Source organism: Nothoprocta perdicaria, unplaced genomic scaffold (assembly GCF_003342845.1).
Source record: "Nothoprocta perdicaria isolate Ctin4 unplaced genomic scaffold, notPer1 scaffold_296, whole genome shotgun sequence".
NCBI classification, from domain to species: Eukaryota; Metazoa; Chordata; class Aves; order Tinamiformes; family Tinamidae; genus Nothoprocta; species Nothoprocta perdicaria.
The window spans coordinates 416,945-429,272 of record NW_020455528.1 but is presented as its reverse complement, the minus strand read 5'-3'; the positions used below and the strand labels follow the sequence as shown (position 1 = coordinate 429,272).

General features: G+C 39.7%; 1 protein-coding gene across 1 annotated transcript in view; it reads left to right on the top strand.

The window, feature by feature from the left end:
- Window positions 1–12,328, top strand: part of SLC35F1 (solute carrier family 35 member F1) — a 227,099-nt gene that overhangs the window by 121,913 nt on the left and 92,858 nt on the right. Inside the window, exon 2 of the mRNA XM_026041850.1 lies at window positions 4,820–4,995. Within this exon, the coding sequence (XP_025897635.1) occupies window positions 4,820–4,995 (176 nt within the window). The remainder of the gene's footprint in view (window positions 1–4,819; window positions 4,996–12,328) is intronic.

The following is a 12,328-nucleotide window of genomic DNA, read 5'->3' as shown; positions in this document are numbered from 1 at the left end:
AGCTTGTTCATGGTAGAAACAGCTACATCTCCTTTTTTTGACTTTGAACCTTCCCTTCTTTTCCTACAGGAGCATGTATCAACATTTTTATTCATAAGTGTTTAGAATAGGTTTCCACATCCACATTTAGGCATTAAATCCATGATTTTCTTAGGGAAGTAACCTCAGCTCACTTTCAAGTAAAAATACAGGTTTCAAGACTTGTTTGTTATTACCCTTTTATATAAACATGTTAGAACACACTCAAGTGAAGAAACTTGGCAAAATCATAGTGCCATGACAGACATCATCAACTTGGCTGAGGCGTAATAGTAATCTGTATCTAAATGAAGTCTTTTTTCTTTTTCTTTTTTTTTTTTAAATACAGACTTGGAACATTTTGAAAGGTAACTATGTATAGCAGTCATTATCATCCTGGAGAAAGCGTAGTTCTGCGTGCAGGCCTGTTCTAACTGTGCGATAGAACAGCCTTTACAGATGTGCTCATCTTGTGAAACCTCAAATCGGGAAATAGGCTGCTAATCTCTTCACTCCTTCAGTCTGTGGCATGCTGGAAAATTAACATGCCTCATGCTAGAGATTAAAAGTACCGGTAGCCTCTGTTCTTCACCCTCTGAAAGTACCCTTGAACTGATGCAGTGGGGACCTTTCAGTGGAAAGGGATCGAGTAAAGTACAAAAGAGAGGAGGGAAAGCAATGAATTTGAAAGGAAAGTGGCATGGCAATTGCTTTAAAATGGAATCCAGTGGCAGAATAAAACGGCCTTGAATGTTTAAATCAGTCACCTTTTGTAACTTGCTGATTTATCTAGCAGATGGCAGCTGTGGTGGTGTGGTCCATGCTGAATGTTAAAATGCATTGATTTGGTACTGTAAATGATGCTTTAATAATTTGAGGATGAGTTAGAAATGGACTAAGAACTCAGAGGTAGAAATTCTAACCTTTTCTAGTATCTTGGGTATCTAGTATTTTTCATCATGCTGGCATGTATGTGCTAGGAACTAAACACTAGCTTTAGAGTTTTTTTGATAGGAGATTATCTGCCTTCAGAAGTTTATAGCATGGCTGGTAAATGGGGAAAAAACAACTAAAAGAAATTTCCATAAGCCTGGTGAGCCAATAAAAATGATGCATAGCAGCTTCCAGCCCAAAAGTTCAACAGAATTAAATGGCTCCCAATGCAAGGTTGAGGCTCTATTATCTCGTGCTGCTACTAAAGGGGCTGTAAGGAAGTATTGTTTAATCATGGAACTGCCGTGATGGATGCCTAGCAGTGTGACGTCTGGAGGTCTAGGAATAATTCAGACTTTCTCCTTCCCACTTCATAGTACAAGTTCAACTCAATAGCAAGTGTTGGGCGGATTAATTATCCAGAGTGCCTAGACTTTTGAAATGAATGTGATTGGTTACAATACAGGGTTATAACTCAAATGCCATGAAATTATTCAAGGAGATGGTCCCAAACTGATGTTTTCCAAGAGAAGAATGTCTTGCTTTGTGTTACTAAATGAACATCATGAACTCATGAGAAATCATATTCAGAGATACGTTGAAGGTCTTTCTTTGTTTGAACTTGGCTTGGGGAGACCTTGTAGCCCCTAGTGGGGGGGAGGGGGGGGGAAGAATTTTTGAAGATTTGACTTATTTTGATATGCAGGAAATTGACTTATTTTGATATGTATAGCATACAAGTAGAGGGAAAAAAAACACTCAACTAATGAGAAATTGCACTTCTGTGAAGCTTTTTGAGGTGAGGCTTTTTCTGTTGTTCTGTTTGAAGGCCCTAAACTCCTACTGCTCTTCAGGCTATGAAAGAATGTCATTCCTGCAGTGAACAGAGGTACTGCTGAAGCTGCTGGTAGGCCAAAGGTTGGGGAAAGAATTCATCCTTCTTGTGCAGATCTTTGGGCATTGAAGGGTTTGCAAACCAGTGCAGCAAGTGTTGAACTTGGGAGCTGTGTTGCACATTTCAATGATATTATGATATTTAGAAAAGATACTGCCTAGTGAGAGCATGAGATGAGCACTATGTTGGAGAAATTGGCCAGGGAAAGCAAAGCAGCCTTTTTGTCTTGTTTGAAGGGAAGAGGTGGTAGTGGTTAGTGCCAGTTGTACCTACACTGATGAGGGAAGAGGAACTTAACAAATCTTCTGCCCCCCTTAGGAAGAAGACTATATAAGATGGATTGCTAAAACGCAGATCATCCTTGCTTGAAGTATGAGTACTTGATGGGCTTTGAATATATTCTGCTTAAGTATCTAACTTATACTATTTCACACTAAAGAGGTAATAAAATAATAATAAATAAAAATAAGGAATAAAACATATACCTTTTTCCTATGTTAGGCCTGTGACATATCTAAATATAGAGATCAGAGAAGAAGTTCTGCAGTTTATAAGGCCTCATCAAACTTCCCACCAGAAAAAAAAAATGGTATTTTTAGTGCTGTCCAACACTGAATGCCATGTGGAGCAAGGAACATATTATTGACAAAAGCCTTTCATGAGTGATTAAGTGAGACTATATTTAGCTTTCTGTCAATCAAATTAGGATCCATATACTTTCTAGAGCAGATGCAATAGCAAAAGATGTAATGTAACATTTGCTATGGGCGTATCTGAGGCACAGAAAAAGGTTATTAACCACCTGTATCCTGTGTAAAAGCAGCAAACCATTTAGAGATACAGGTTTGCAAACATTGATTTATTAATGAATAAAATTGCAGGACCTACAAAGATAATGCTGCACGAACCTTTGTTGCACCTTGAAGACATAAAAAACATCATCCAACATGGTAAAGGACAAGCGAGTACGAGTGTACAGGCTCTTTCTGCAGATTTGAATCACAGTCATTGTTCCAGTTTCCTACCTGACATCAACAGTGTTGCAGGTGGTGGCAGGAATTGAGGTTTCCTGGCTTTGGCAGCCCTCGCTTCCTAGTCTTAGAGGTCATCTCTGTTGCGTTCTGTCTGTTTCACACGGTCATTTTGCATCAGTGAGCCATGAACAAGTTGAGGTTACTGAATCTGAGTTTCTACTTGCCCAGCAGTCTCCCAACAAAACACAAGATTTAGCCCAATAAAGTTTGTTCTCTGTGTTCAGACTGTCTGTTGGTAAGGTATGTTATATGAATATAATTATTCAGGCTCCTGAGTTTTCCAGTGTCTGTTTGGTAGAATCATGCCATGACTGATACTGAGACACGTTAGTGGGAGGATTGTTTATGAGAAAAAGGGAAACAAATTTGACATTTGGATTTGCTAGGAAACTTGCTGCTGTGGCACAGATCCTCCTTGCTGCTGAATAATCATAACTGGTGTTGGAGAAATCGGTCAGGGAAAGCAAAGCAGCCTGAAGCTTTTTTTTACTTTCTGGGAGAGGAAAACATGGCAAAATATTTTTATACCTGAACAGAGGCTCAGGTATACTCTGCTCCACTCCTTCCATAGGATTAATACCTTTTTCTTTGTACTAGGGCTTTAATGAGACCTGTGTGTAACAGGCTGCTCTCCCATGTTCCTGTCTGCTGCATGGGTTCCCTCAGGGACTTGCAGCTTCTCTGGGGCTGGTGGCAGTGACAGCAGCAGCCGGCAGGGCTGCGACTGTTTGTCTCCCTGTAATGCCCCTTTGCATTTCCATGCAGTAGTTCTTGCTCCTATTCCGTGACAACACACTGCATTTTTTGCATTTTTGTACTTTTGTGAGGAGAAGAGTGGAGCGATAGAAAAGACTCTATGAGCATGCCAGTACTGGTGTAAATAGTGGATATGGGAAAACTCCTACAAGTAATTAAAACATATAAAATAAATAAATATTTACATTATATAAAAATATAATAATTATATATTCCTCTGCTATGGAGGCAGAATATCCTATGAAAAAAAAGAGGAAAGAAAAGGTGGTTTGGGCTGAATTGAACCGTGCAGTTAAGAGATAAAATAAATTCTGAGGAAAAAAGAAAAAAAGACAAGAACACTTGGAACAGAAAAGGATATCACTGAGAAGACTGAAGGAATATAGGATAAAAAGGATAGAAACTATAAAAGAACAGTCAGATTTAACTATTTCTTGAATAATGAGGAGAAAGTGATAGAGAACATGTAACAAAGAAGCAACTATCAAGTAGCTGTGGGGAGAGAGAATGAGGAGCCAGGAAAATGGGAAATGCAGAGGAAGAGTCAAGAAATATGGGCTAATACAAGAAAGCAAATGGAAAATACATTTTCAAGAACCAGAGGAAGACAGTAATGAAAAAAGTGGACTCCCTACCCTTCAAAAAGCAAAAGGGAAAGTAAATAATGACAAAGATGAAGGAAGATACAAACACTTTCAGAGCAGATGGAAAGAACAGTTTATTCAATGAAATGGAAATGAAAAAAAGGCGTAAAGTTAAACAATAAATTTATGTTGATGGGAAAATGTGATAAAGTCATTTCTCTGATTTTTTTTCTCTGGGGCTCCAAAATGTGGAACAGCTACAGCTCTACCTTTATCTAAATGGTACTCCTGGGTCTTATTAGTAGTGAAGACACTGGAAGAAAACCATGCTGTGTTTTAGTTGCATTTATGCTGTGTACATGTGAAATTAAATGGCAAATATTTGCTATCAGTGCTGTGTCTGGACATTGTTTAAGTCACTGAAAAGAGCAGAAATAATATAAAAGCATATCAGCAATGTCCAGCAAGTACCTCATTGATTTAAGCACCACATTATCACATGTATTCATACTTTCTAACATACTTGGAGGAGGATGAGCAGTTCTGGTTTGGTGAAGAGGCTGACTGTTTAATGTGTGTGTTTTTCTCATTCCTTTTAGGGATCTCTTGCTGTCTGTGGCTCTTGGCCAAGTACTGTCTCTCCTTATCTGTGGCATTGGCCTGACGAGCAAGTATTTGTCAGAAGATTTCCATGCCAACACACCTGTTTTTCAGAGCTTCCTCAATTATATCCTCCTATTCTTGGTCTACACAACAACACTAGCTGTCAGGCAAGGTAAGTGACTTTCTCTGAAACACTAAAGTCTTGTAGAGAAAACAGTCAGTTAGAATAAGGCTTTTCTGGAACAGCAACAATTGAATTTTGCTTGACTCTGATTTGTATACATATCCTAATAACATAGCATATTTATGTTAACAAATAATACATACTGGATGAACTGAAAAAAAAAGTAAATCTTCACAAGCAAGGAATAAATTGGTAGATAGCAAGGATGGTGATACTCTGTAATAACAAAAAGATGCATCAATACTATTCATTTCCTAGCAATTCCTTTGCATCATTTTTTAATACTTGCCTCTGTTTCCACATACACACAGCCAGGGCTAGTCTTAGATTTGTCAACATGTTCTGCTGGGAAATATAGGTATGCCTTATATCTTAACAAGCTAAAGACAATTTAGACGCAAGCAAAGAAGAGTTAACTAGTTCTAGTTGCTGTTCAAGGCAGTCACCTATTATTAGAAAGGGAAAAAAAACAGAGAGAAAAAAGAATCCCTATGAGACGTAGGGAAGGATTCTGGATTCTGCAGTCTCCCCAAGACACTGCATGGGCAGAGCAGCTTTTTTTCATATTTCCATAACCATTTTATTTATTCACCTTTACTGAACATATGAACAAGAAGCAAAATAAGAGCAAAAATACCATGCCTTTTTCTGCTAATTCTCTTCTAATATAAAGAAGAGAGAGCATCCATGAAATGAAGCCCTTATGGAAATGTATTTTTTAGACCATGGTACATTCATCAACATGCTGAGGGTTTCATGCTTTTATATAAGCTCAAATATTTTGAGGTCTTCCTGACATTATATCTTCTCATGATTTGGAAACAATCATGAAGCTTATTTTCTTCACTCTTAGTGAAGTGTACTTAAGTACACTTAAAATAACAAGTACTTAATTTTGATTAGAAAATAAGCATTTAAAAATATGCTGCTCCACTCCAGCACAAAGTACTTTGATGTATTTCATCTTAAGTTTATAAAACTTGCTCTCCATTGATGTTTTTCTGAATTGATGAAGGCCAATTTGCTGAGGAAATGTCAACTCTTATATGGAAAGATTGCTCAGGCTGTATTTCCCTGTCTTGATGTTTCAGTTTGTGTAGGGGAAGGAATAACCAAATGCTTTCTCTAGAAAGGGTTTAAAACATGGATTAGTAGCATCTTTCTGGAGAACCATGTTTAAAAATAATTATTCTGAATGTAGGATTGTCGAGCTGTTTACAAGTTCTATCACACAAATGTCCTTTTCAAAACTGACTTAGCTATTTTGGCAGCTAAATCCCTGTGACTTTTAAATACACTTATTTTTTTGAAAATGCGAACTGCTGAGGTCTGTAGCACTGATGTGCATTGCAGGGAACTGCCCAGAATACTGTTTTGGCACCAAATATATAATCATTTTCCAAAAGCACTATTAAACTTTTTACCAAGCCCTTTGTTTTACACATATAATAAATATTTACTCTGATTATACGATATTCTTATAAATAATTTCTCGCTCTGTTTAAATGTGGTAGAGGACTAAAGAGACTTTATGTGAGCTATCTGTTGTTCCAGCAAAGCAGGCCTGTGAAGCAAACTGGAAAGCCCCAGGGAAACGTGGAAAAACATTTTCAGGGCATGCAGGGAAATGGTTGGGGAAGGTGTTTAAACAGTCCTGCAGAGCATATGAGCAAGCAGAGCAAAACAAAAAAGATACTAGTGGAATAATCTGGAAAAGGAGCTGTCTAAAAGAGATAGATAGTTTTTGGCATAGGGCCCAAGACAATCCGGAACAGGCGCTCACCATAACGTTGCTGCTGAATGATACGGCAATTCACAGCCAATTCATTTACTCGACTTCTAGTATTGCCAAGTGATTGAGCTTGACATTGTCTCCTAGCTTGTGTATTTATTTAAATTCATTATCTGTGTTTGTTCCACTAAGACTGTTTTTCTGGCAGCTCTAATCATTTGGCTTCGTTAACAGATGGAAACCGCATAGTAATTATATTAATTTTATATGGGCTGATTCTGTTCTGAGCACTGGAAACATGGAAGCACTGGAAAAGAAGGGTTTTTTCAAGTGTGGTGCTTTTCCTCTGGATGCAAGCTTTCAGATTCTTTAAATTATCCTCTTTTTCTTCCAGAAATCAAGCCATCCTAAGTTTGGCTGGCAGTCAGAAATGACTGCATCCCTTTGTCTTTTTCTTTGCTTGCTTGCCTAATTTCTGAGGTTTTTTAGAATTGTAACAGCATAGGACAAGTCACTTCAAGTGGCCAAAAGAACTTAATTCATTGGAAGAGTGAAAACTGTAATCTTCTGGGACATGCATCGGGAGCTCTTCTTTCTTTAGAAGCTTCTTTACTGTGTCTCCTCTGACTTAGCCTTCTCTCCGTCTCTTCTTGCCCAGGATAATCTCTTTGGGTGATACTGAAAAAGTAGATTTTGCACTGAGAAAAATCTTCATGATTTTTTTTCCACCAAGAAAAATCATCATGAAAATCATCACGGGCTGATGATTTAAACCTCCTGATTACTGAGCTCCTCTGACAGAAGTCGCTAGCAATGAATGCCCAGTTTTTAGCAAGTGAAGCTAATCCATCGACAGCTTCCACTGCATTTTTCTGTTTAATTTTGGATCATGATTGCGTTTTCAAAATAGTTTTATCACAGCATTTAGTGGATGCAAAGAGTAGGACTAACATTTTGCAGCCCATCCTTATGGGATTGTGCAATGTAGGAGACAGAAGTTCTGCAGGAGCTGCAATCTCTGAGTACCTTTAAACTATATTCTTGGGGTAGGGGGAAAAAAAAAAGCCAGCATGTGCTGTAGGTAAAGATGGGGAAGTACTACAAACACAGTAAAAGTGAGCTCAACACTTGTAAGCCACGAAGTCCTTATGAATAAGACTTTTTTTAATCATTATTGCAATTTTGTTCTTATGACCAGAACTGATCAATGACGGAAATGTCTCAAGAATGAGTCTTACAAAATGGATACTATTCAGGTAGTTGTCTTGGAAAAGGGAAAGGATTTGGCCAAATGGAGATTTTCCTGAAGCAAAATCTAACTGCCTTTTCTCTTGGTTGAATTCTGACTGGTTATGTTAAATGGTGAGTCTATTAAGTAGGTAACTGTCTCTGTTATACTTGATATCTTTGTGTGCATTTTAATATTTTTATATGTATGTTGAAGTTCAGCATTTGTTTTCACAGAGAGGCTGAGAGCTATGCACACAGCTGTGCTGATGCACATAGCACAGATAACAGTATGCACTAACCAACCAATATGTACCTGCTGTAGCTTCCAGTCAAATGCTCATAAATGTGCCAGTTTTGAAGTGCTGAGGTCTGAGGAGAATTCCTTAGGGCCTTTTTATTCTTTTTTTCTTGTAGGAAAACAATGCTGTAAAAATTAATGTCATTAATGCAACATAAGACATGAATATCATTATAATATATATTATTAAGTTTCATCTAGCTGATTGGCAAAAATTTAATAGATAATAAGGAAATCTTCATTTCTTTCTTGAGGTGACTTCTTTTCACAGCTGTTATTTTCACAGACAAAACCTATTTTTGTGCTTGGCAACACCTCTGATTTGAGAAGAAGGCTTTAGCGTATATTATCACAGCTTTGTCCCCCATCAGCAGAGGATCCAGCTTAACAAAATCCTGTCACTTGCAGGTACTCCTTTGGGTTGTAGATTATTAATAAAAGAGAAAAAAAAAAAAAAAAAAAAGCAAAGTCTTAGTAGTCTTCCTGACAGGGAAATGGAACTAGGGGACACAGAGCTGGTGGAGATGAGTTTTAGCACGTTAAAAAGCAGCAAGTGGGAAATTGTCCACAGTGGAGCAGAAGGTGCTAATTACCAACAGTCAACCAGGGTGAAGGCATCAGCTATTTGCAACTAAAAATAAATTACTTCTAAAAGCCACCTCACATATGTTACAAATGAAAACAAGACATCTACCAGACATCATCAAAAAGAGGAAAAAAATGTGAAATTGCTCATTTTTGTTATTTTGGAAAAGAAGAAATGAGAGAATAGTAGGCATATATTTTGAACAGAAGGGGAACATAAATTCCTAAGGGGCCAAATTCTGACTGAATAGCTCTTCACACTTCAAGTTGTTCTTTTAATTTTAGTGCAACAAGTTACTGAATATTTTTACAGATCACAGAATGGTTGAGGTTGGAAGGGACCTCTTGAGATCATCTAGTCCAACCCCCTGCTCCAGTAGGGTCACCCAGAGCACAGGGCACAGGGCGGCATCCAGGTGGATTTGGAAGACCTCCAGAGAAGGAGACTCCACAACCTCTCTGGGCAGCCTGTTCCAGGGCTCTGTCACCCTCACAGGAAGTGAGATGTGAAGTTCTTCCTCACATGCAGATGGAACTTCCTGTGTTTTTATTTATACCTATCACCCCTTGTCCTGTCATTGGCCACCACTGAGAAGAGCTTGGCCCCTTCCTCCCTACATTCTCCCTTCAGGTACTTATACATATTGATCAGATCCCCTCTCAACCATCTCTTCTCCAGGCTAAACAGGCTCAGCTCACTCAGTCTTTTCTCATATGATAGATGCTGCAGTCTCTTAATCATCTTGGTTGCTCTCCGCTGGATCCTCCCTAGAAGTTCCACATCCTTCTGATCCCTGGGGTTATTCCTCCCTATGTGCAGTCCCCTGCACTTCTTGTTGTTCCTCTGCCCAACTCTCCAGCCTGTCCAGGTCCCTCTGGATGGCAGCACAGCCCTCCAGAGTGTCAGCCACTCAAACCAGCTTGGGATTGTGTGCAAACTTACTCCGTGCCCTCATCCAGGTCATTGATGAACAAATTGAACAGCACTGGACCCAGCACTGACTCCTGGGGGACACCTATGGCCACAGGCCTCCAACTGGACTCGGCCCCATTTATCACCACTCTGCCAGTTCTTGATCCACCTCACTGTGCGCTCATCGAGACCACTCTCCCAGAGCTTCCCCATAAGAATGTTACGGGAGATGGTGTTGAAAGCCTTGCTGAAGTCAAAGTAGACAACATCCATGGCTTTCCCATCATCCATCCAGTCAGTCATCCCATCATAGAAGGCTATGAGGTTCGTGAGGTTCGTCAAACATGACTTCCCCTTGGTAAATCCATACTGACTGCTCCTGATCACCACCTTCTCCTTCACATGCCTAGAGATGCTCTCTAGGATGAGCTGCTCCATCACCTTTCCAGGGACAGAGGTGAGGCTGACCAGCCTGTAGTTGCCCGGCTCCTCCCTCTTGCCCTCTTTGAAGACTGCAGTGAGCTGGTTTCTTCCAGTGCTCCAGCACCTCCCCTGCTCTCTGTGACCTCTTAAAGAGGATGGAGAGTGGTTGAGCGAAAACTGGCCAATTCCCTCAGCACTCTGAGGTGCATCCCATCCAGGCCCATAGATTTATGGGTGTCCAGTTTGCCAAATTTTCAGGCCACTGTTAGTGAAGGCTTGGAACAACTTGCAAATTCAGAGTCTCTGTATGTCTGGACTAATTCTGCTTCTAGGCTAAGTGATGCAGTTATAGCATATGCAAATGGAAATATGGTTTTCCCTAGAGTAACTTAACATTGTAGATCTGACGTATAATCAGATCTGATCTATGCCCCAGAGTCAGCTACAGATTCCTCTGAGACTATTAAGGATTGAAGTCATGTTACTGGAATGTTAATTTTTAGGGATTTCTCTCTTGACTTGGCTTATGACCTAAGTATTTCAATCCTGTGTAAATCCCCAACATATCTGCTATTCACATATGCATCTCCATTTCAATATATGAAAAACAACCACCCTTCTTCCTGTTTCCCCCCAAAGTCTGAAACAGGCTGCTTGAAAGAAGACAGGCTGCTTTGTAGGAGTTAGTCTGTTTTACCACAGTGGGTACAAGCTATTTATTGAATAATAAAAAGGGCACATGGCTCTTTTTACTCAATTTACTTCCACTAGCAATGCTGAATTACCTCTTAAGCAATTAACTTAGGTAAACATAGCAGAGTTTGTTCAGTATTAACACCTCTTTTGCTAGCCTGCTGTAACAACATATTTTGGGAATACATGATTTAAGATGTCCAGAATGTACTGTACTTTGCCTGATATGTGCTGTATCATTCAGATGAAATGTCTACTGGGAACGTATGAATCCCACCAGCATTTACCATAAGAACATTTCAGAAACGTGGGACTTTCTGTCCACGTCTGATGATTGGGTTTGATTTTGAACAGAAAAGCCGTATTTCATCATCACTCAATTTCCTCAGTGTGGTCGTGCCTCAGCTGTAGAACAAGGGGCTTCCTGTTGCTTCCGGCACTGAACAAAACCTCTGCAGCTGTAGGAGAGCAAAAGAGTTGCCTCCTGTCTGCTCCTGTTTGCTGGCGGCACAACTGGTGCACAGTCCCCAAGGGCAGCACGCCAGTGAGGCTGTGACCCGGCCCACGGGGACATGCTGGGGACTTCTCAAAGAGGCAGTGTCCCCCTCAAAGCAGGTGGATCTGCTCTGTGAAGTCCTATTGAGTTGACCAAGCTCCTGGGGACACTCCTGAAGCAACAGGCCGGTTTGACCCTGTGCTGCAAAATGAAGCATCACAGCAAATGCTGCTTAGGAAGTGAGAAGTAATGGCATTCTGGTCCTTGGTGTGTTTGCAGCAGCACTTCGGGTGTCCCCTGCCCCTTGTAAGGCACTGCAGTCAGCACTGCCCTTTCTCCTAATTACTCTGGGCTTATGATTATGGATGCCAAAGAGTGTGCGGTGGGTTTTATTATGAAAATGGTCAACCAAGAAGGCCTTTTGTCTCCATCTTGAAGAGCCTTTTCCACATTCAGAAGGAATTCTGTGTTTTATGAGAAACGGAACTAAAATTCTGACACTTTGCAGACATTGCATGTTATTTCTTTTGTCATATGCAAACTTGCTGGTTTGAATTGCGTGCTCACAGAAGCAAGAATTATGCTGTTATGTGTCAGGATTGCCCACCACACAGTGGATCCCACTGCAATCTGTCCAGAAAAAAATATATATGACTAGATCCAGTTTTCCATTCAGACACATTTACTTAACTACTTTGTTTGCACTTGAATTTTCCCTTTATTTATTTTTTTTTCAAAATTTCCTGCTATAAAATGCTGAATGCTGATTCTCTCTACTGTACGAACATTTATTTTTCTATTCTACATGGCTACAATTCAATGAGGTGTTAAACTTCTGTTTGTATAGTTTTCAGAGATCCTTGGGATACTTTTTTAAAAAAGATTCCCAAAACCACAGAATTTCCCTTCCCTGTGCACAGATATTGTCTTGCATTCTTCAGCCATAACACA